At 41.3% G+C, this 24,243-nt stretch overlaps 1 protein-coding gene across 1 annotated transcript in view; it reads right to left on the bottom strand.

Annotated features, from left to right (window-relative positions):
- Positions 1-24,243, bottom strand: part of STAC (SH3 and cysteine rich domain) — a 109,464-nt gene that overhangs the window by 34,869 nt on the left and 50,352 nt on the right. The window contains exons 3-5 of the mRNA XM_048839001.2: positions 7,201-7,301; positions 4,782-4,863; positions 1,053-1,168 (exon numbers count right to left, since the gene is read on the bottom strand). Coding sequence (XP_048694958.1) covers positions 1,053-1,168; positions 4,782-4,863; positions 7,201-7,301 — 299 coding nt within the window. The remainder of the gene's footprint in view (positions 1-1,052; positions 1,169-4,781; positions 4,864-7,200; positions 7,302-24,243) is intronic.

Consider the following 24,243-nt stretch of genomic DNA (forward strand, 5'->3'; position numbering starts at 1 on the left):
TCATGCCTCTCCCCCAGGCCCATGTAATGTATTGTTTCCAGCCATCTTTAATGAAATAAAGACCCAAGCTAGCACCATGTGATCAGCCAGGGCTTAAATTCAGCTGGAGCCCTCGGGAGCAGAGCTCCAGTAAATATTTTTAAACCTGTGGGAGCCTTGGCACCTCCCCAAAGGGCTAAAGCCCTGAGCCCAAGCGCCTCCCTATGGGGCTAATGCCCTGCAGCTGAAGCCTGGAGCCCCAAATTGTTGGGGGGAGGTGCGGGGAGCTCTGGGAAATAGTCTCTGAGAATTTAAGTCCTGCAGCCAACTATTCCTAGACTACTACTACTATCTAGGTCCTGAATTTCAGAGATGCCAATCACCTGCAATTTCCACTGAATTCAGTTAGAGTTGTGGGCATTCAGGACCCCTGAAAAAACAGCCTTCTGCTGCTTCAGTCATGGACTGGCCAACATGCTCAGGAATGAAAATGAGGGGATGTAGGGTGCTAACTTAATCACCTGCACGGTCTACCCAGATCATGGATCCCAGTGCCATTGGGCAGCTACTCCCTCTCCTCTGCACATGGGCAAAGAGTGGGTGGAGGCAGAATTCAGTACCTGTTCTGCCCCTAGAACAGTGTGACTATGCATTGCCTGCTAGTCATAGCTAGTTGCAAGATACCAATGGCTTTTTTAAAGCCGGTGCTGTGCCCATGCAAGTCACTTTTCAAATTTAAATAGTTTTGCTTATTTTAGGTTTTTACTTCCCCTCCTCTCCCTCCCAAATGATTCTAGCCTACGTGGTTTGTTGAATTTCAGCATTTTCAGATCAAAGTGAAACAGGAATGCTCACCTGTTCAACGTCTATTTTTCCTTCTTTTTAAGGGTTAGTTACAAGATGTTTACAAACTGGGTTTACAAAAAAGAATTTATAGGCCCTTTTCTAGTCTGGAATGTATTTTTTTTAATAGCCTGAAATTTGGACTTTCTGATGGAAACTAACACAACTATTGTGTATGGATGTGCTGTGATCCTGCAAAAGGAAAAGGGAAGATAAAACAGAAGAATTACAGAGTTCCGTTTGGGTGAATCAGATCCACTTCCAGAGCTGCCCCTCTTGGTCTTCTGTGCTAAGGAGGTTCCAAATCGGAGGGTTTCATACACGGGGTCGACTTTGTTGCCACAAGCTGCAACAGAAGAGGCAAAACAGAGATAAACACGTGAAAGAAAGTACCCATCATTATGTCTCCTTCACTTAGAGACTTAACTGCCCATCCGTCATTCCACTCATTCCTTGCTCCCAACCTTCCTATTGACTGACCCGCCCCTAATCCTCTCCCATTGCAACTAAAATCACCTCATTTGTGAGAAACTACATGATCTACACCCATTCCCACTGTCCCACAGCCTCTCCCTTCTCCCACTTAGGATAAGTCTACACTGAAATTGGGATGGCACGTGTAGGGATCTCCATATTAGCTTTGATTGAGCCAGCTTGCTATAAGTAACAGTATAGGCGTGGTGGCCTGGACTAGCTGCTCCAATTCATATCCGGGGTCCCAGGTGGGCCTGTATTTGGGCAGTTAGCCTGTGCCACTGCCTGTACCGATGCAATTTCCCTGCTATTTTTAGGAAGCCAGCATGAGTATGCCAATGTGCGCTGCAGTTGCATCGCCTATTGCGGTGTAGACATACCCTTAGGCCATCCATCTCACTCGTAGATTCCTTTTCTCTGCTTTCTTGATCCCTCCCACACACACACTCTACGACTGGCTCTTACTTCCTTTGCAAGAGAGAGATGGGCCTTATCTCAACATCCAGCAAATTCTGGCCTTTGTTTTGAATGGAAGATATTTATCATATATGGTAAAAGGACAAAAGTCATTAGCTGTTCATGAATGGAACTGGATCTTCGCATAAGAGCTTAGCTCTACTTTGTGTCTTTGTGGCTATTTAAGGACCTAGCTGAAGCAATCTCGGAACCATTACCAATTATCTTCACAAACTCATGGAGAATGAACTGGTTCCAGATGACTGGAGAAGGGCAAACATGCTAAATACTTTAAAAGGGGAATAAAGAGGACCTGGTGAATTATAGACCAGTCAGCCTAACTTCAATATTTGGAAAGGTACTAGAACAAATGATTAAATAATCAGTTGGTAAGTATCCAGAGGATAATAGGATGATAAGGAATAGCTAAGATGAATCTGTCAGGAATAAATCATGCAAAACCAACCGAATTTACTTCTTTGACAGGGTTACTGGCCTAGTGGATAAAGGGGAAAGCAGTAGACGTGATATAACTTAATTTTAGTAAGGCTTTTGACACAGTGCCACATGACAGTCTCATGAGCAAACTAGGGAAATGCAGTCTAGATGAATTTACTATAAGGTGGGTGCACAACTTGTTGACAGCCCATGCTCAAGGAGTCATTATCAGTGGTTCGCTGTCAAACTAACAGGATGTATCTAATGGGATCCCATAGAGGTCAGTCCTGGCTCTGGTACTATTTAGTATTTTCATTAATGGGCAATGGAGTGGCAACTATGCTTATAAAATTTGCAGAGGACATCAAGCTGGGAGGGATTGCAAGTATTTTGGGTGACAGAATGATAATTCAAAAGGACCTTGATAAATTGGAGAACTGATCTGAAATCAACAAGATAAAAGTCAATAAATACAAATGCAAAGTACTACCCTTAGGAAGGAAAAAGCAAATGCACAACTACAAAATTGGGAATAACTGGAGTAAAGGATCTGGACGGGTTATAGTGGATCACAAATGGAATATGAGCCAACAACGTGATGCATGAGAAAAAGGCAAATATCATTCTTGGATGTATTAAGAGGAGTGTTGTATGTAAGACACACTACTAAGCACTGGTGAAGTCTCAGCTGGAGTACTGTGTCCAATTCTGGGCACAAAACTTTAAGAAAGATGTGGAAAACTTGGAGAGAATTCAGAGGAGAGTGATAAAAGGTTTAGAAAACCTGACCTATGAGGAAAGGTTAAAAAATTGGGCATGTTTAGTTTTGAGAAAAGAAGACTGAGTGGGGACCTGATAACAGTCTTCAAATGTAATAAGGGCTGTTATAAAGAGGTCTGTGATCAATTGTTCTTCATGTCCACTGAAGGTAGGAGAAGAAGTAATGGGATTAATCTGCAACTAGGGAGGTTTAGGTTAGATATAGGAAAAACCACCTAACTGTAAGCACTGAAACACTTTACTATGGGAGGTTGTGGAATCCCCATCACTGGAGGTTTTTGAGAATAGGTTGGACAAACACCTGCAAGGGATGGTCTCGTTATGCTTGGTCCCACTTCAGAGCAGGGGAATGGACTATATGACCTCTTGAGATCCCTTTAAGCCTTACATAGCTATCATTTTATAAGAACTGAGCACTTCTCCCAAATCTCAAAACAGCAAAAGTTTCAGTTGAGTAAAGAGAAAAATGATGCAAGCTAATGAATATGGGACTCCAATCCTACATTTAGAATCACAGGAGAGGACCCTTGTCCCCAAGCAGAGCCCCAGTTAAGTCAGTAAGGTCAGTCCACACAGTTGTAGGATCAGGGCCTTACATTCACCTAGCACTATTCATCCCAAAGCACATTCAAGAACTGTGGACCTGATTTTCTATTATTAGAAATTTTAAAATCAAGACTGGATGTTTTTCTAAAAGTTTTTCTATGGTCTAGTTCAAAGAAGAATTATATGGGGAAGTTCTGTGGCCTGTGTTATACAGGACGTCAGACTAGTTGATCACAGTGGTTCTTTCTGGCCTTGGTATCTCTGAACGTACGCTCTCACTTACACTGGTGTAAATCAAGGTAAGTCAGCCAAAGTCTATATATTTACAGCAGTGTGACGGAGACCAGATTCAGGCTCTATATAACACATAGCATCACAGAAATGCAGCCTCCTCTAGGGTGGAAGGTGGTAAATAGTTAACCTACATAGCGGGGAGGTGAAAGATACTGGGATAGAGCAAGACAAACCTTGTTTTTATAGAAGAGCTGCTCAGAATATTTTGAACAGAAACAATTCTCATATTAAAAGGGTCTTTTTTTAAAAATGAAAATTTACACACAGCCATTTAATTTTAAAAAAATGTTTTGATGGAAACTACAGGCAAAAATATGAGCCCATTGGCTGCTCTCAGACACATTCTTTCATGTTAGTTATTTTCTTGGTTTTCAGTTTTTGCATTGTCAGTTTTGAATGGTCACCCTTTAATCACATGGAGGAAGTTTTTCAAAATTGAATTTTTTTTTTGGTTCAAAATTTTCATTTTCAGAATCGGGTGTAACAGAGAGCAAAATCTGGCCCAAGTATCTGAAGAAATAATAACTAAATCAGTAAAAATCAAACGAGAAAAGAAAGGAAGGTGAACAAGAGAGAATGGAAGCATAATTCATTCAAGATCCTGATTAGACCAGTGTTGAGCATAGTTCACTGTTATTTTAATATACAACTCTTGTGGTGCTTCTTCCCAAATCAGGCCTGGCTAGCAGCAATTCACAGGCTCCTCCCACTTTGAGCACAAGCATTGGTTTGGTGAACATGATGACAGTGAGCATTTTATGTGCATTGTGCCTTTGAATCATGTAATATTGAAAATAAAAATAAATACATTTCTTTCAGTTACAGCTTTGAAGGACTATTTCTCTGAGATGGTGGAAGAACACCTGGCCCCTCACTGGCAAAGGAGTTGAAGGGCTGCTGAGAACAAACATAACTTCTGAGAGCATAGCGCAGCCCAAAAGAGATTGAAAGATAAAGCAGTTAAAACTCACCAATAGGCATCACTTCTTTGATGCAGCCAAACTGTTCATGAATGAGTAGTGGGGAACTGTAGTAACGCCGAAACCCCTTTGGCTAGAGAGAGGAAACATGTGACGTGTGTCTCTGACATGACTGATATTGTGTCACGGAGCATCAGAAATAATCTCAGCTGTTCTGCTAGTGGCATCATCCTTATATCCCACTAAAATAAGTCTTGAGAGCAGGAACAGACTCTCTGTTACAGACCAGCAATTTACCTCCTTCACTGCAGGGTGCCGAGAATAGGGGTTTATTTTTTTGCCTACTGGAAACATCTCATTTCTGTTTCTTAATGTTATCTGGAATAATGGCCTTCATTTTCAAATGCCTATTTTACCTTCAACCTTACACAAATTTAGCGTTAATAAGTTTAAATTAATTACAGCAGAAATGCTGGATCGTAAAACAGAGGTTTTGCAATATTCTATGCTAAGGAATATTCTATTGCCACAGTATTTAAAGTATCGGGAATTGCTGATTTTCTTGTGGGTCTCAGTTTGGGTCTTTATCCCATATTGGTGTGACCCACTTTGGAGCCTTGGCAGGTAGAGACACACACTCATAAATATTGGCTTTAAGGGTGAGTCATCTTTCCTTATACAAAGCCAGAGCGGATGGGCTTTGCTCAGCAATTCTTTCCAGGAATCATCCCTTCAGGATGCAATGATGGTCCATAGCCTGTACTACAGCCCACTGGTTGCAGTAGCCTTCAGGATGGCTTAATCCTTCCTCTCCCATGCAGGAGTATTTGGCCAGTGAATGTATATAGTGATGGATCTATTCGCAATGCCCCCATCCTGCCCTGCTCTAATGTCAAATCCCTCTGCTGCCTTGTACATAGCCTTTTAGAGCACAATCTGCAGTGCACAAAGGGGATAGTCTGCCTGTGCCCGACCACTCCCTGTGGGTCCTATGCACTTACAGGTCGAAGGAGCAGGATTTGGGCCTATGTAGCAAAAGATTTCAAACAAAATAATCACATAGCCCTCAGATATTCTTTCTAGGGAGATACGGTATAACAGCCAGAGCCATGCCGCTTTTTTAGCACAGTTCGTAATGAATGAAGTACTTTGTTAACTCAGTATTTACCATATCTTGAGATAAGACATTCTCAGCCTAAGGCTCAGGAATTCACTAGCCGGCAACATGGCTGTTACCATGGACATCGTTTTGATTAGTTATAGCTCATAGCTAATCAATGCTACCTGCATTTGGCTACCTTGTGTTTCCGCACTAATCTACGCTACATACAGGCTCACGTCACAACAAGAAGTGTGGAAGCCTCACAACTGGGTGACTTCATTTAACAGTGGCATTTCCAAATTGCCAGTAAAGAAATGTTTAGGGAGGATGTGTATAGCTACAATATCCAGATGGGTAAAGTTGCAGGGAGTTAATCCTGCTGCTATCGTGCTTCCATATAAAGACACAAATGGTGAAGGAATGATGGGGTTCACAGTTGTGATGCCTGTGGGGAACTGATGCTAGTGATTTAGAGCCTTACTTCCCCAACTACAGGTGAAATTCTGAGCGCCCGTAGGCCTGACTTAAGCTGAGTGGTGCCTGCTTCTGACAGTTCTGAATTTGGCCTTTCTTCGTTTGCTCCTGTATAAAAACTAAAGCACCACCACACAGCTTTAGCTGGCAATGTGTATAATGACACACTCCCCCCTCCTGAAGTCTGAAACAATTAATATGAACTAAATATGCAGCTTACACCAGATCAGCAATTCAATTCTTTAGTACCCATCTATCCTTGAGACTCAGCTTTCTGCACCAGAAAGTCCCAGGCTGTGACTACAATTCCGGTTAAAGCACATTCTGTTTTACCTCATGTGTAACTTCCATTCATATTAATAGGAACTACTGTACAAACACATGGAGAGCGCAGGCCCTGCAAGACTATGGGTGGATCTCCTAGCCCCTTTCAAATCAATGACAAAACTTTGATTGACTTCAGAAGGGCCGGGGCTTCAACCTATTTGTTCCTAACTTGTGTCTGGTGTAAAGCTTTGATTTCCCTCCCTCCAAAACTAATGTGTGTGAAATATTTGCAACAAAACTCGAAATGTCTGAGATGCAAGCATTTGCTCATTGAGTTGCAGAGATCCGTACTATATAGCATATTCAATTAAAAATAACTAATATTTAGATTAATTTGACCCCTGTGTAACCATATACGCACATCCCTACAACAGTACAGAAACTGTACGTGTTTTCTCAGCCCTCGAGTCATAATTGCCATAGTCTAAATGAAAGGAACTTGATTTCAGATTAGCCAATGGGCTGCATTCAGGAGGTAATTGCTAACAGGGCCGTGTTTAGAGAGCTAATGGATCAAATGGGAGCTGTGTAGCAGTCTGTTCAATTTGTACCGAGCAGCTTGCTTACCAGTTTGCCCATGCAACGCTGTTGTCCAATACTGTCGGTGCACTTGTGGTGGATGCTCATCTTACAAGCCTTGCAGCGCAGTCCATGTTTAGCATTTGTCCCTGTCCAATGCACAGAGATAATTTAATTAAACAAAATCAATACTTTCCATACATTTAACAAGTGACCTAAATGCATCACAGAGAAGGTCAGTTTCAGTTTTGTAGGTATTGGTAATAGCCGTTTTCCCCCATCCTTATTTGTGTACAAACTCCCTTTGGCTTTTCTAGGTTTCTCCTGTTTAGGATAGTCTCTCCCAGGCTTCTCCCTGTTTTCCAGGATAATACTGACCTTGGTTATGAACTGGATTATTCTTTGGTTTACCATAGTTCCTGTCCATGACCTCATAACCCCATAAATGCTATCACACCGGCCAAATCCAGGAACCTAGCGCCCAGACCTAAGAGCAGTGAGGGACTAAGCCCCAGGCTATAGGAGCCGCTCCACGGAGGCTGCTTTAATCTAGTGGCTGAAGTTAGGTTTTGTGTCCCAAATGTGCCTCCAAAGAAGTGACGGGCGGTTGTTTGAAGATCCACGAAAGGATGGATCCTATGGCGTGTCCTGGTCAGATTCCAGGGCACCCAGCCAGGCCCCCACCTGTCTCTTCCCACTGTAGAAAGAAGCTACCTCCCTGTGTCTTTGCGCAGTTGCTGGGTACATTTGTTGTCACTAGTCTCCTGAGGCATGCAGAGATTTTTTTCTCCATGTGTTTTCTGAGGTGCAAGACTCCCCAAGGGGATGGGGAGATGATGAGGCCATGGCCCCGGCTCTCCTGTGCACTAGGACAACAGTGCTTGTTGGACATACCGTGGTGAGTATGCAGCACCACTGAAGGAGCAGAGCAGCAGGCGCACTTCGCTTGCATGCAGGGGAACTCCCGGGGGGAAATTTTGCCTTCCTGGCACAATACTGGGTTCAACTCTGCATGGCCTGCAACATGGAGAAGCACCTAATGACACAAGTGAGCCCACTGACTGCAGGGCAGGAAACATCCCTCTTGTTTATATATTCACTCACATCCATAAACTGTACTTAAGAATTCAATGTGAATCAACAGTTTAATGTTTAGGAAAGTATAGAAGAGCTGCAAAAATTTGCTCTGGGCTGAAACTTTGCTTTTCTGGGCCCATGCAGATAATTTTTGTTTTAATGGAATGAATACATTGAACTCCTGCTCATTGTTATCTATTCCGATACAGACTGTTGTGTGCAAGAGTTGGATTCATCTGCAGGCTGAGCACAGCAGAAAAGCTCTGAGATCTTCATCCGATGAAGTGAGCTGTAGCTCATGAAAGCTTATGCTCAAATAAATTTGTTAGTCTCTAAGGTGCCACAAGTACTCCTTTTCTTTTTGCAAATACAGACTAACACGGCTGCTACTCTAAAACCTCACATAGTGTGGGAGATATTAGAGCCTAATGGAGGGGAAGAATTGCATAAAGCCATAACAGAGAAAAACGATCGCTATTTGGATTGAATTTTCAAAAAGACATAAAGGGAACTGAGTTGCTAACTTACAAGTCAATGGAAGTTGGTAACCTAACTCCCTTAGGCGCATTTGAAATGCCCACTCCCTAAATGGAACAAATTCACATGAGGGCACATTTCTGCCAGGGAAGCATAGGTCCAGAAACAACAGGATTATTTAGAAGGCATTTGTATGAGCTAGCAGGTTCTTGTGCTTTGAAAAGAGTAAAGAGGACTGAACATATTAAAGATAAATTTGTCATAGGCATCTTAGATAGGCAACTTTTCCATAAACAGCACTTAGGTCTTTAACCTCGCACTTATAAGAGCAGTGAGATGAGCTATGGGACAGTATGATCAGGCTGGTAAAGATTAAAATCCATGATCACAACGCCTTTCAAAATGATTTGTCATTATGATTTGTCATTATTATTGGCTGAGCTTAGTATGGTTATTTGGTGGGTTAGAAAACATTTCTGCGTTTGAAAGTATGCATGTGGAGATTGGTTATTTGGCTAGTTAAACTGGTGTACAAGCCGCTGTAATAAAACCTGAGTGATTGTGATCTCCATTGGCCAGACGACTTAACCCAATGAGGTACTGCTGGTGAAGGAAGTATGGCTGGAAAGGATGTCATTAAGTAGATGACAAAATATTAGCCTCCCCAGAAGTTACTTTCAGGTTCAGTCCTTTCTGAAATGTCAGGTGTCAAGATGGTGATGCTGGGTACCAGCTATAACCACAGGCAGATCTGGGAATTTTATGGAGTGTGCAAGCGATCAAATAGGCCAGCCATTTCAATACTGGTCATGTCTTAATGTTATGGACCAAATTCTTCCCTGGATCACATACTGTATCTCCACTGGAGTTGAATAAGGCTGAAGTGAATAGGACTGCACAGGGCGTAGGTCAGGATAGAATTAGGTCCAACGTAATGTCTGACAGGGAGGGCATTTTCTGGCATTTGGAGACTGACTAGAGAAGCTGAGGGCTGCAGTTAAACTGCTAGGTAATGCCCAATCCTGAGAGTTATTTTTATTAAAATCATATAGGAAAAAATCCTTTTTCCTGTGCAGTTCTTTTTTTGAGTACTGTTTGCATGACTATGGATTTTTTTTTTAAATTTACACATTGGGCCAGTTTCAATCACACATGTACAAACCAGTTTTGACTTCCAGCTTGTTTTACTGAGAACAGAATGTCTCCTTTTCGAAAAGTGAATGACTGGTGTAATCAATACAAAAACAGGACTTTGTCCTCTCTATTCTATTAGATTTATTGGGTGGAATAAAAATTTGAAAATGACAAGCTATTGCACTTGCAAGGAATAACTACCATGCATATTTGATACAGTGTCTACACTGGGTCTGATTTTCCTTTCACTTACATTGGTATAAAACCAGAATCTCTCTACTTATGCCTGATTTTCACCAACGTGACAGGAGAATCAGCCCCCTCGTCTTTATTTTTCATTTGAGTTGCATTGCTAGTCCAGTCATTTTAATATTGTTTATTTGAATGTCGGTATTTTAAATGTTTTTGTGATAAAAGCCTCTTAATAAAATATGTGATCTTAGACATCTATTGCTCTTATATATAATTATACACCTAAAAGATGTGCTAAATACATGCACTGTATCTACATACACTCTTTTCAAAACCAGAAGCATTTTCTCTTCTGGAACACACATCTGTGAGCATTGCCTGCAATCAACTCAACAGAACAAATTATAGAAGGGCAAGCACTTTATATTTTTTTTAGTGAGCATCATTTGTCACCGATAGGTATGTCGTAACAACTTGAAAGAGAGGAAAGTTTATTTCAGGTGCACACTGGCATATAAAGAGAATCTGTAAATTAAAACGGAATATCTTTTAGCCACTCAAAACTTCAGTTTCTATTTTGCTGTCTTTTCTAACTGCACAATTTATTGCGAGAACTAAGCAACCCAGGAACAATTTTGCATGTATCTACCAGGCTTCCTTTGTGCAATAGCCAATGGATTTAGGAAAGAAGAGTTTACTTTGTGTCTAAATGACATTTCATTGCCATAGCTCAGTCTTTGAAAATGGAATTGCTGTATCATACATTTGACCCACAATAAAGCCTTCTGCTCTGGTTTCTCATCAGTCATGTTCCAAATCCAATTTGGTCTTGAAACCCTGGCCAAAATATTCACACTTGTGTAGCCAAAATTAAGTCCATATTTAGACACCCAAATAAGTAGCCTTTCGAAAGCACTGAACAACCAGTTTCCAGTTAGCTCAACAGAATCACATTACATTTTATAAAGGTGTAAATGAGAGCAGAGCTTGGCTCTTTTGGTTAGATTTTACTCTCATGCTTATGCAATCCCATTGACTTTGGTGTTACAGAGTGTAAGTGGCAGGGCAGATTTTGGAACACTGTTTGGTAGACTGCAATGTAAAAGAAAAAGGTTATGGACCAAATTTCGACGTCAGCTACACTACATACATTTGGAGTAGCTCCATTCATTTCAGTGGAGTTACTCTGAATTTACACCTGTGTACTCACATTATGTCTAAAGAAATGTCATTGGGTATAAATGGTGTGTTTCAATGTTAATTGTAGCTAATAGGATCTGCCTATCTAAATCCCCCAGACATCAAGAGGAGACTATGGATCTATCTCAGCAGAAACCTCTTTACTTCTAATGCTAGAAGGCAGATAATGACAGTATGACTGGAAAACAGTGTACAAGAAAGTGTTTGTATATTTGAAGCAGTCTCTGCACTGAGGACTGTGCTTTGTCTATTTTAACTCTGCAGAGCCAATGGAAAGATGATGATGATGTAGAACCAACTCTTAAGGAAAGATAAAGGATGCGTACACCAGTTTCCTTTGGAGGTTTTCCTAAAATCTTCTGGGAGGCTGCAGTAAACAAATTACTAACAACAACCTGTTTGGTTCCTGGAGATGATTTTTCCTTGCAATGACTTGCTTCTCTTGGCAAGGCTCTTGTGTTTGACGAGAGAAGAATCAGGCTCATTGCGGGCAGGCTCTGGGCAAGCATTTCCATATGGCTGTGTCATTGTGCACCTCACACTTGAACACCAATATCTGTGTGAATTCAGTTCTGGGTCCTTTCAGAATGGTGACTGCTAATGTTGTCAGACAATACCAGATTCGGATGTACTTTTATGATGTGGCCTAGCTCACATTCAGCTACAATATGACTTAAGTCAGATGTTGTACCCAGATTTTCTGATGTGAGAAGCTCGTGTGCAACCTTTTGACCACATTACTCTTTGTTTGTCTTTAGGACTCTTTTGGAGCATAATTTTCCTTTTATCCTGACAAGATTATATTTTGCAGATTTCCTGGGCACAATTTGCACCAGCAAAATTGGCATGCACATTTTCATATTGCAGTTCAATTGCAGATGCAAATCAGCCAAGTAGAGGGGCATGTGCTCTGATTTGTAATTTAATTTGCAGGTTGAAAACTGCAACTTCAAATTTGGTGGCCATAATCCACACACACAGAAAGGGAGAGCCTGCATCTCATCCTTTTAAAGAAAATTACCCCCTGTGACGCTTTCTTGGGGTGCCCAAAATATTAAGTCACTGTGTAACCCCCCTGCCTCAGCGAGTGAGAGATTTGCCGGTGCTAAACTAAGTGTCAGGGAGCTGTCACCCCTCTGGCAGATATCTCAGACAAACTTCTCTGGACAGAATTGGTTACAAATAAAACAAAAGTATGACCCGCTTCTAACAAATGAAACATAAAACTTTAGCAACCTACAATCATTTGGCTAAAGCAGTTCTCTTACCCTTAAAGTTTTTCTGTAGCGCTTACTGATTTTCAGTTAAATTAGGTTTCAGAGTAACAGCCGTGTTAGTCTGTATTCGCAAAAAGAAAAGGAGTACTTGTGGCACCTTAGAGACTAACCAATTTATTTGAGCATGAGCTTTCGTGAGCTGTAGCTCACGAAAGCTCATGCTCAAATAAATTGGTTAGTCTCTAAGGTGCCACAAGTACTCCTTTTCTTTTTTCAGTTAAATTAGGATCCAGATTTTCATGATTCCCCCATGCCCTACCAGGGGTCTCCTCAGCAAGTGGATAACAAAATGTCTTTTCACTTTGCCTTATATTTCCACAAAACTCATTGTTTTCATCCCAGAGACAAGACAACCCCTGTGGCCTTTGGTTTCCTATGCGGATTTCAACCTGTTTTCCTGTTGACTTAATATGCAATGAGAGCTTCCTTTGTGTTGGCATATGGGCTTACTTTGCATCAGAGATTTAGGAAGATCAACATTCCTATGTCTGGGAAAAACTTGTTGATCAACGCTGCCTGGTTATGTGATTTAAACATATTTTCAGTGCGTACTTACAACTTCTTGCATGACACCCCTACATACATCCCACAATGCTTATGAGGACCAGTGTGATATAAGCTTTTATTTGATACCTTATAGATGAGATCACTGGTCTTTCTAGTTCAGCCTCCTGCAGTGCCTAACCTGGTGCTTCAAAGAAAGATAAATTGCACTCCCACCCCATGATGTTCCTGTCCAATTGTACAATGCTGTATGTGGAGGAAAGCAGTTCTCCTTATCCCCCATGCCGGCCGTTTTATGTCCTTCATTCATTCTGTATGCACTCTTAGAACCATTCTCATGGCTCAGTGTCTTACTGCATATGGCTCGTGTGTCAGAAATGACTCAGGTTCATGATTCCATCCCTTGAAGAATGAGCAAGGTTCGTCTAGTTCCTCAGCCCTGGGAAAGCTTAAGCGCGCACACACACACACAACTCACAGAGCTTTAGTCAGCTGATTAGTTCACAGCGAGAGTGATTGCAAGAAATGCTCAGCGTACCAATTTCTGCCTTTAGCTACTTCCCTGCAGCTTCAGTGAAATCACTGGTGCCCAGTGTATAGTTAAACTCTCTCCCCACCACTTCCTGTTCTGCATAAACAGACCACAGACTCTAGCAGCTGACTAACACATCACTTAGGGTCAGGTTCTCTCTTACTTTCGTGCAGAAGCACAGGGTCTCCTCTCTCTTCATACACTTCCAGGCACTCAACTCACCCCAAAGGGGGTGCAAACTAGGTGGAGCCATGGTGCCTCTCTACCAAGCTGGCTCAGCTTGCCAGGGGAAATCAGATTGTGCCATCCTATTCCTAAAGGGATTGTGCCCTCAACGGCACAATTTGAGCCCACAATGGGTACACAGGTTAAAGGAATTGCAATCAAATCTAGGTTTTATCTCTTCCTTACTATGTTGACTAACTGAAGGTTAGAGGGATATTTTCACCTGTCTCCCACAGCTCACGTGGATGTGTTTGGAGCACCTGTTTGAAATGAAAGACTCCATCTGAGTGCTTGATCCCATTAGAATGAACTTTCTGAACAGAAAGGGAAGAGGTGAATATTATCCTTCTACATTCATATCTGAAATGGCCACCTTGTAGCCTAGAAGATGCTGCTCCCAACAAAAGTGGAAAAGGCCTACATGTGAGTCTGGCCATCTCTCTGTTGGCTTCCTTCTGTCCCTGACCTCAAAATAGCTGACAGTCTGATTCCATCCTACTATTCATCCCCATCAGCAGATGTTCCACTAAACCAGACTTAAAGCACAGCTGGAAGTAATCACTGTAAAGTGCTAAATAAAATGTTCTTACCAGTCAGGATCGTGACAGTAACTTCCATTTAGGAATGATCAGCAATGTAGTAACTACTGCCCTTGCAATTAGATGTCAAATACTTCAGGCAACTTCAAATACAGACATACTGATCTGAGTTTCTAGAGAGAGCCATAATACAACTAACCATCTTGTTGGCCTATTTACTATTACATTACAAAAGCTACATTAAAATAATGTTATTAAGGTTGCAAAGTAAAGCACATGAAAGTTAGGAAATGCCAGATTTAAGGTTGTCTGTGCAGCCTTAATTCAGCCTCCTATTACATATGCATTATGATACAGACTTTAATTAAATGATCACATATTACTTTTTCCACATTAAGTGTATAGGATGGACAGTGCTTACTGAATAGATAGCTCTTCAATATTTCTTTTCATCTTCATCACTCAGTATGTAATCCCACACATTATTTATTGCACATTATCCAAAACTTACTCTTCAGATAGGCTTATTAATTTCTTCCTGGGCTTTGCTCCAGTGCACTCATCATGTTATCTTAGTATTTTAAAAATATTAGTGAATTTCACAACACCCCTGTGAGGTAAAGTGGTATTATTCCTATGACACACATGGAGAACTGAGGCAGATTACAGCCAAAATATCAGAAAAGTCAACTAATTTCAGGGGCCCAATTTGAGAATACTAGGGCCTGATTTTTCAGAGGGGTCCAACCAATAAGTCTCCATGCACTACAAAACCTGGATTCATTCCCAGAGTACTGCTCCATAGCTCTTGCTTTCCCCAGCTCCTAGCCACCCCTATCCCTCCCACCCATTCTTGTTCCTATCTCCCCATTTTCTGCCCCCTTTGCTCCTACCCAGTCCCCGCTGCAAGCATTTTCTCCTAACTCCCCTTCCCCACTTCCCTCCTTGAGTTCCCCTACCCCTGTCCTCCATCTCTTCTCCTTGTTCCTGATCCCTTTGCATTCTAGTCAGGTGGATTCATTCTCCTTGCTGTCTGGATGCCAGCAAGGGGATCACAAGAGAGAGTGTCTTCTTGTACTCAGTTCCTGTGCCAGGCACCACACAGGCTGGGGAGAAAGTCCTTCTCCTTCTCTCAGCTCCTGCTCCTCTGGGATGGAGCATGCTCAGTGCAAATGGAATCTTCAGAGAATTTAGCTACCAAATTCCAACAAGTGTCTAACTGAGCATGTGCAAACTGAGATTTTTTTTTAAAGAGGCTTTTAACTTGGCCAGATTTGGGTGAATTTTCATGTAGATGGCAAAAAGCACATCCCTGACACCAGGCTGAGCCCTATGCCACATTTCGAGCTCCAAAGTATGAGGCATTAGATCTTCTCATTAAAATGGTTGTAATTTTTTTAACATGGGCAAAATGACATGCTTTCCCCTTAATACCATTCTTTGAAACAGCAGAACCCTTTCAGCTGGAACTTCCCCAAAATACTCAGCCTGAGGCAGACACCTGGCATGGGAAATGTCAGCCTGAACAATTTAAGTTTGGAAAAGTTATAAGCAACTGGAAACAGGCAAGTGCTAGGCAGCCTTCACTACCTGTAACATATCTGTCAGTTCAGAAAGTGGTTGAAAAGATACCTGGTTTTAATGTCCCTTAATTATGATAACACAGACACATAGACATGCATATAGTATCTCTCTCACTCATGCACACACACACACCCGAGGGAGAATAGACATTTCACATCTGTTAACAGGAAGGCCACGCTGTTTCACAATGTATGAAATACTGCATCCCTGCAATGTCATTTTGTTGAGGGGAATGAAAGAAACAATCATAGACTGTTGTATTCTATGTGACTGTTCTGATGAAAATAACACTTGGAATTCCATGTCAGAGTTCCAAGTAGCTTTTAATGCATGGTTTCCTGTCTGACAGTCACTTTCCTCAAACTCCAGCAACTGCATCTTCAAGCTTGGGACTGGAAGGATGTAGTTAATAAGTTTTTTAAGAAGCAGGTAAAGTTTATAATGCCTTGGTAGAAGTACTCCAGAGCTGGAATTTTTAGCACCCATGACAGAAGCCAGAACTGAATTGAAAAGAGCACAGCTCCTGTTTAAACACCTGAGTAGGTGGCCAGATCTTCACAAGAGCTCAGCAGATTGGGTGCTGAGACCAGATCCTCAAATGTATTTAGGTGCTTAACTCCCATTGATTCTATGAGAGTTAGAAGCCTAAAGATCTTTAAGGGCCTGGGCTTGCGTCATTTTGAAAATCTGGCCATAGGTGTTACAACTAGAGATGCTGCAGCATTTATTTTAATCCTTATTTAGAAAACTAGATGGGAAGAGAACATCTAACCATAGCTGCGTATCAAGGTTGGGAGAAGAGGCGATATTTGACTAATCCTAGATCTCTGGCCCGGGCCTCTCTCTCAGTCTCTCCTATATGCAACATATGGACAAACACTGTGCTGCAGGGAAATAATCTGCACCCCAGAGGATGAAAATACATGTAATCAAACAACCCCGTCCCGCCATCGTTTGCTCAGTCAGTAAACTCATGAACAGAGCTATCCACAACAGGGTAGGTTGGCTTTTTGTAGCTGTTGTTTTAAGACTGTTATCAGCTTGGGAGCCACTGAGAAAGAGCAAAAGTTTTCCAACCTGAAAAAAGTCAAAAACAAAACATAGAATCTAGTATTTGGGAATAGCTGGATTATAAATGGCTATTTGAAGGTAAATATATTATGTGTTGGGTGAGGGTGCGTGAGAGATAGAGAGAGAATTCACTGAGAGTTATTTGGTACAGGAGAATCAGGACCTTGATCAGTTAGGACTAAGGAGAGACGCTAGGAGGTTTTCCCCTTTGAACTGGGACCAGGTCTGTGAAAAAGAGCCAAGCTTCAGCACAAATATAACTACGCTGTCACATACTGAAACATACAACTCATTTTCAGAAGAAACCAAGCACACGCTGCTGCTCTGTGTGAATCTACTGTGCTCATGTGCACACGGGGACTCTCCAGCATGCACTGAGCTTCAAATGTGGTTGGCTGCTTTCACTGCTTCAGAGGAGGCGTAGTTCCTGTCATTCCTTTCTAACAAAATGGACTTGAAATCTGCCTGGAGGGCAACTCAAGCCAGAAATGGCACTCACCTCTCTGCAGCCATTTGTTCTGTTCAGTAAACAAATGCATGGTAATGAATCTTGAACATCATGCCGATTTGACAGCAATATAAAGAGTGATGGCTCTAGTTGTCAGGCACTTTACTTTGAGGGCTGATACAGGACATTTAGTTCTATGACCTTGTGTAATCACATTTTTTCCTTATCTCAGTAAGAATGGGAGATGCTCTTGGATATCTAAAGAAAATAGATCTTGGGCCAAATTTGGCCTTGTTTTAACTAAATCAGCTTCTGTGGAGATATGCTAGGGTTGAATTTAGCCCCCTGTGCATAGTATTTATTCAATAACTGATCAAGGTAGCACTGTGATATCCAGGCCCTGCATTCCAAAGAAGTGCCCTAAACTGGAAACATTTGGTGCTAGTGTAGAAGAGGAAAGACAGTCTCTCCTTCCCCATCTGCTCAAGAAATATGCAAAGCACTCCCTGGGGGAAAATGCAATCCATTTAAAGGCCTTGCTTAATTCATTGCTCCAGCCCCCATTTAGCTTGAATCTATCCCTGGGTTGATTAAAAACTCTTTGGCTGAAATATTGGGTGAAAGCTGGAAGTAGCCACCATTCCACAATATTTTCTGAGGCCGGCTAGCACAGTTTAGATTCAACAGGACACACACCTGTGCAGTGTGGTAGAGGTATGTTAGTGGAAGATAATAATTTAGAGATGTTCTCTCATAAGGGACAGCATTACGAACATAGGAATTTAGAGATATGCCCTGGAAGTTGGGGTTGAGAACACAGTGGAGCTGTGCATAGCGGTTCACCACAGAAGCTCTCTAGTTTGTTTTATTAAAAGTTTTATTCCTTTATCCTGCACAGTTTTTGTTGTTTAATGAACCCCAAGATTATTACATGGTGTCAGACGTGCTGAATGAGACGGAAACTGCAGTCATTTTGAAGTTAACGCCTGTGTTTGCAACTGAAAGCAGAGGCACCGGGAACATGTGGAGCAGCAGTCAGAGAACAACAAAAGCTTTTGTATGTATTGTATGAGCACAATAGTAGCTTGACTAGCTTATGAAGGGAAAAAAAGCCAAAAATGGCTGTGTTGCAACCTCCACCCAGTCTGCAATTGTCAGGCTATGCTGCAGAGGACTGGAAAAAATTCAGACAGAGATCTGAACTGTATTTAGCAGTCATAGGGCTAGAGGAGAAAAATGATAAAGTGAAATAATCAGTCTTTTTGCCTGTTGTTGGGGAGGAAGTATTGGCTATTTATAGCAATTTTAAGTTTGAAGAAGGTGAAAACATGAAGTTAAGTAAAACGCTGACTAAATTTGAGGAACATTGCATGCCAAAAAGGAATGAAACCTTTGAGAGGCACAAATCTTTTACACGCGTGCAAAAAACTGATGTCACCATAGAGCAATATGTCACAGAATTAAGGAAAGTCAGTAAATTGGTTAGTCTCTAAGGTGCCACAAGTACTCCTTTTCTTTTTGCGAATACAGACTAACACGGCTGCTACTCTGAAACCTGTCAGTAAAACCTGTGACTTCGGTGAGCAGACAGTATCTAGTTAGAGAGAGAGTCATTTGTGGCATTAAAGACAATGTGTTAAGAGAGACAGTACTCCTTGAAGGAGATTTAACTTTAGAAAGAGCTCTCCAGATATGCAGGGCAGCAAAAACTGCGAATATGCAAGTCAAAGAGCTGAATTCATCAGAAGGGGTTATCCATGTATTGAGTACAAAAGAATATAGCCAGAATAGGTAAAATCAAAAAGTGCAACCACTCAGTACAAAAACCACTGCAAGGGGGAAGACTGAATGTGGAAGGTGTGGATCACAGGATGGTCCCAAACAGTGTGTGAAAAATAAACATTTTGCAAAATGCTGCAGATCCCAAATGCAGAAAAGATAAATGCATTCAGTTGAAGACAACCTGGTTGAGGAGTTTTTCATAGACATACTGGGATCAAGCAGTCCTGATGAGAGGGACTGGATACTACCCATGAAACTGAATGAAACAATTATTCCACTGAAACTGGACAGAGGAGCTCGGGTTAATATTCTATCTAAATAAAATTATGAGAAACTGAAAATAAGACCAAAACTGGGAACAACAAAAATAAAAGTAACTGGTTATTTGGGAACAAATATACCAGTCAAGGAGAGGTACATTGCTAGCATCAACCATAAAAACACCATGTACGACTCCTGTTCATTATAGTGCCAAAGGAGGTGACACCAATTTTAGGCCTTGGTGCATGTGAAAAACTCAATCTGGTAAAACAGGTGCTCTCACTACAAGGCCATACTGAACCTGGCTATGAAGCACTCATTCAGGAGTACCATGATCTGTTTCAAGGGTTGGATTGCTTGCAGGGTGAACATACAATCCAGATAAACAAACTAGGTCCCTCTAGTTATCCACCCATGTAGAAAGATGCCATTTGCACTCCATAGTAAACTCAAGGCTGAGCTTGCCAGGATGGAAGCGATGCAAGTAATACAAAAAATTGAGGAGCCAACGGAATGGGTGAGCTCCCTAGTCATTGTGGAGAAAATTAACGGCCAGCTACACAGATGCTTAGAGCCAGGAGACCTCAACAAGTCTAAAAAAAGAGAACATTTCAAACTACCAACCAGAGAAGAGGTTATGGCTCAATTTGAAAATGATCAATATTTCAGTAAATTGAGTAAATATCCTCAGGTTTTTGGCAGCTAAAATTAACTGAAGAAAGCTCAAAACTATGCACATTTAATACCCTATTTGGAAGATACAGATTCTTACACTTACCCTTTGGCATAGATTTAGCACCAGAAGTGTACCACAAATCCATACATATGATCTGTGAACATATTACTGGTGTTGACACCTCAATGGATAACTTCATCATCTGGGGCTCAATGAAAAAGGAGTGTGAGAGTAGATGTCAGGAAGTTTTGGATGCAACTAGAGATGCAAACCTCAAACTAAATAGTGAGAAACGGGTGTTAGGGTTTACAGAACTGGCTTTTGTTGGGGACATTATTTCCAACTAAGGTATAAAACCTGGTAAGAGGAAGAGTTCAGCCATTGAAATGATGCCACCTCCCCAGTCAAAGAAAGATGTTCAGTGGTTTCTGGGAATGGTTAATTATCTTGTAAAATTCATACCCAATCTATCTACCAAAGCAGAAGCTTTGAGAATAATTTTAGAGAATAAAAATGAATGGTATGGGGGTGCAGAACAAGAGGAATCATGGGAAGGCTTAAAACAACAACTGATACAAGAACCAGTGCTGAAGTTCTATGCACCAGGAAGGCTTATTAAAATTTCAGCAGATGTCTCACGGTCTGGGTTAGGTGCAGTGATTTTACAGAAGCATGAAGATTCTTGGCAACCAGTGGCATATGCATCCAAATCACTGACTGAGGGAGAAAGCAGATACTCACAGATTGAGAAGGAGCTTTTAGGAATATTGTTTGCCTGTGAGAGATTCAATCAGTATATTTATTTCAGACAGCGGAAGTTGAAATGGACTGCAAGTCCCTGATAGCATTATTTAGCAAATCTCTAAATGACTGTATAGTACCTTACCTCAAAGAATGATGATAAAGCTGCAAAAGTATGATTTGGTTATTCACTGCAGATGCACTTTCAGAGCAGAGCAGTGACTCCCACTACCAAACCAGAGAAGACTTTAGAGATAGAGATGAAAGCCTATGTGAATTCAATTCCTGTAGCTAACAGGAAACTAAAACAAATAAGAGGAGAAATGGAGAAAGATCTATTGTTGGGTATCCTTAAACAAGTGATAAAGGGGGGCCTGAGGAAATAAGCAGTTGCTGTCCAAATATAAGAGAGTATTGGAACTGCAGACATGAACTTACTGTGATAGATGGGTGATTTTCAAAGGCAAGGTTGGAATTCCAGTGAGCCCGCCCCCCCGGCCCCTCCAAAATACTACAGAAGATCCACGAGGGTCATTTAGGAATTGAGAAGTGCAAACAACGAGCACGAGAGGATCAATCACGACATCACTAATGTGGTAAGAAACTGCTTTTTATGCTTGAAATACAAGCCATGTCACTGGGCTTGTCTACACTGGCACTTTGCAGCGCTGCAACATTCTCGCTCAGGGGTGTGAAAAAACACCCCCCTGAGCGCAGCAAGTTTCAGCGCTGTAAAGCGTCAGTGTAAACAGTGCCCGAGTGCTGGGAGCTACACCCCGTGTGGAGGTGGTTTTTTAGAGCGCAGGGAGCTCATTCCTATATAAATGAGGAAGATGGGGGTTACAGGGTGCTCCCCCAAGATACAGAATGTTACAGGGAAGATGTAGAGATATGTTTGTGGACGTTTATAATTTAGAGATGCTCCCTCATGTGGGCCAGTATTATGAATATAGGAGTTTAGAGGTGTGCCCTGGAAGCTGGGGTTGAGAATACAGTATATAGCTGTGTGCAGCAGTTCACCACAGAAGCCCTCTAGTTTGTTCCAGATGTGAAGAGCAGATAAGTAGGATGGAGGATTTAAAAACCTCTACATATAATTTAAAAATAGAGAGTAATGAAAGGAGGCAAAGAATTTATTTATAGTGATCTGCCTTAAAAAAGTGACAGTATTGGTCTGACTTTGACGTGTTGTTAAGTTTACACCTTTACTCTCTTTTTTTCTTTTTCTTTTTACATTTTTGTTGGTTGTTAAGGAAAGAGAGCTCCAGCATAGCCTTGAAATCACTCTTTTCAATGAATCGTAAAATATAGTGTCAAACTGTGTACAAACCTCCCTGAGCATAATATATTAGCAGCGTATCAATCAGCAGAAGATAGGATGTTAACGTTTTAGAGCAGGAAATTCATTTCTGCTTGAGTCACTTTTAGTTCCCATGCATCCAGAGCTGCTTAAAAATTTCACATAGGTATTTTTAACATGTAGAAATAGAATGGGAAAAAGAAACGAGTTCCTTTGTATGCAGGCAGGCTGCAAAACAGAGCATAAAATTAGAAGCGACTTCTCAGTGACAGAGCTTTCTTTAGAAAAACTGTGTAAGGACAAAATGAATGAACAGGCAAGTTTTTCTTCAGGGATTGGTCCTGAAAAAAAACGCTTCACCAGTAAAAGTGTCACACGTAAGTTTATTTTTCTCTCTCCAACGTGCATTGGTGAGAACACTTTTGTCCCATCTGTAATTCAGCTCTGTAACGTCTACAGCAGTAACACTATTACTCAGTCATTAGGTCATGAATCGATCCTTGAAATAGGGCTTAAGTGGCACACTGGCCTTCTGTACCAGGGCGAATTTTCTAGGGCTTTTAACATTATGAAGATGATGAGCTGATTGCCTCACAGTGAAAACATAAAGCAAGAGTTCTCCCAGCATTCACTTATCAAATATTCAGCAGCTTTGCTAACTACTTCTGTCCTTGAAAGGATATCCACCACCACATTTCTTAAAATATCACCTCTTGCTGAAGATTACCTAATGTTGGTTACGACACAAGAGCAACATGATAAATAAATTAACAGCCAAATGTATTATTGAAGCCAAAAAAGAAATGCAATATATCATTTCTAATTTACTGTATTTTAAACAAACTGGCACTGATGTCTCAATAGCAACTACTCCTCTGCAAAACAGTGATTGCCAGTGTCAGGTGAGCTCTTTGCAAGCCGTATACAACAGAACTTTGTAGAGGGTTGGTTGTTTTGTCTGAAAGGCAGATAAAAATTGCCTAAAGCAGCACAGTACTAATATTCAGATTTATCACCTCTGCTGCAACTTGCTAAATGGCAAAAAGCAATACATATGAAACAATATTTTTAAATGGAGAAAAGTGGCTCAGATAAAATAACCAACCCAAACACAGCTTTAAAAACACTACAGGGTACTACAGGAGAAGCCAAATTTGGGCCAATATTTTCAAGCTGGGTTTCCTCAACAGACACAACCTAAGCATGTGGCCTGATTTTCAGAGCGGCTGAGTACCTGGATTGCTCATGCAAATCAGGCAATGTTGGATGCCTAAATACAGATTTCAGTGTCTTTACTTCAGTCACCACCACATATATTACAGTAGATGTTAAATAATTAAATTAAAAAAAAACTTCCTATAGAAGATTTTCCTTGGAGGATAAAAAGCAGAAAAGGGGAGAGCTACTTCTGGAAAGCACTCAGACACTTTGGCGATGAGGGTGGTATAAGAACCTGACCAGAACAGAATAAAGAACAGGAGAAGCAGCAACCTGGACCAGTGGCCCAAGTAAGGACCAGCACAGGCCAAGGGTTTGGGCTAAGTTTGGGCAAATAAAGTCCAATCAAATGAGATTTACAGTTCAATTCCTAGATCAAAAAGAGATTTTTGATTTGGGAAGCCAGATTTTCAGATAATGGTCTCTATTTTTGTAGGCACAAGTTACTTGACCTGTCTTTTCAAATCTGTAGAAACGGACACCTGACTAAAAAAACAAAGTGGCTCCTGAGTGTTTTGTGAGATAAGGTTCTCAAAAGTTCAGATGCTTATCTGTATTAAACCTGCAATCTCTGAGGTCTACAACCCATGACTAGGAACCTGGAAGGTGCAAAAGGTAGAGGAGTACTTTGGCTATGCTGAAAAGGGGGAAAGAAACCCCAGGCTGGGAAATAGAAGAACAATCTGCTCTGAGTCCATCATAGCTAGGGGATTTTTCATCCCCTCTGTTCTGCTAATAACCGTTTGACGTTTTTCTTGCTTGTGGCACTCCATTACCAATGAATCTGAAGTGAAAGACAATGCTGTGTGCCAAAGGATTAAGACGATTTGACTATAAAATAGTTGCTTACTTA

This window comes from Caretta caretta, chromosome 2 (genome assembly GCF_965140235.1).
Source record: "Caretta caretta isolate rCarCar2 chromosome 2, rCarCar1.hap1, whole genome shotgun sequence".
Taxonomy (NCBI): domain Eukaryota; kingdom Metazoa; phylum Chordata; order Testudines; family Cheloniidae; genus Caretta; species Caretta caretta.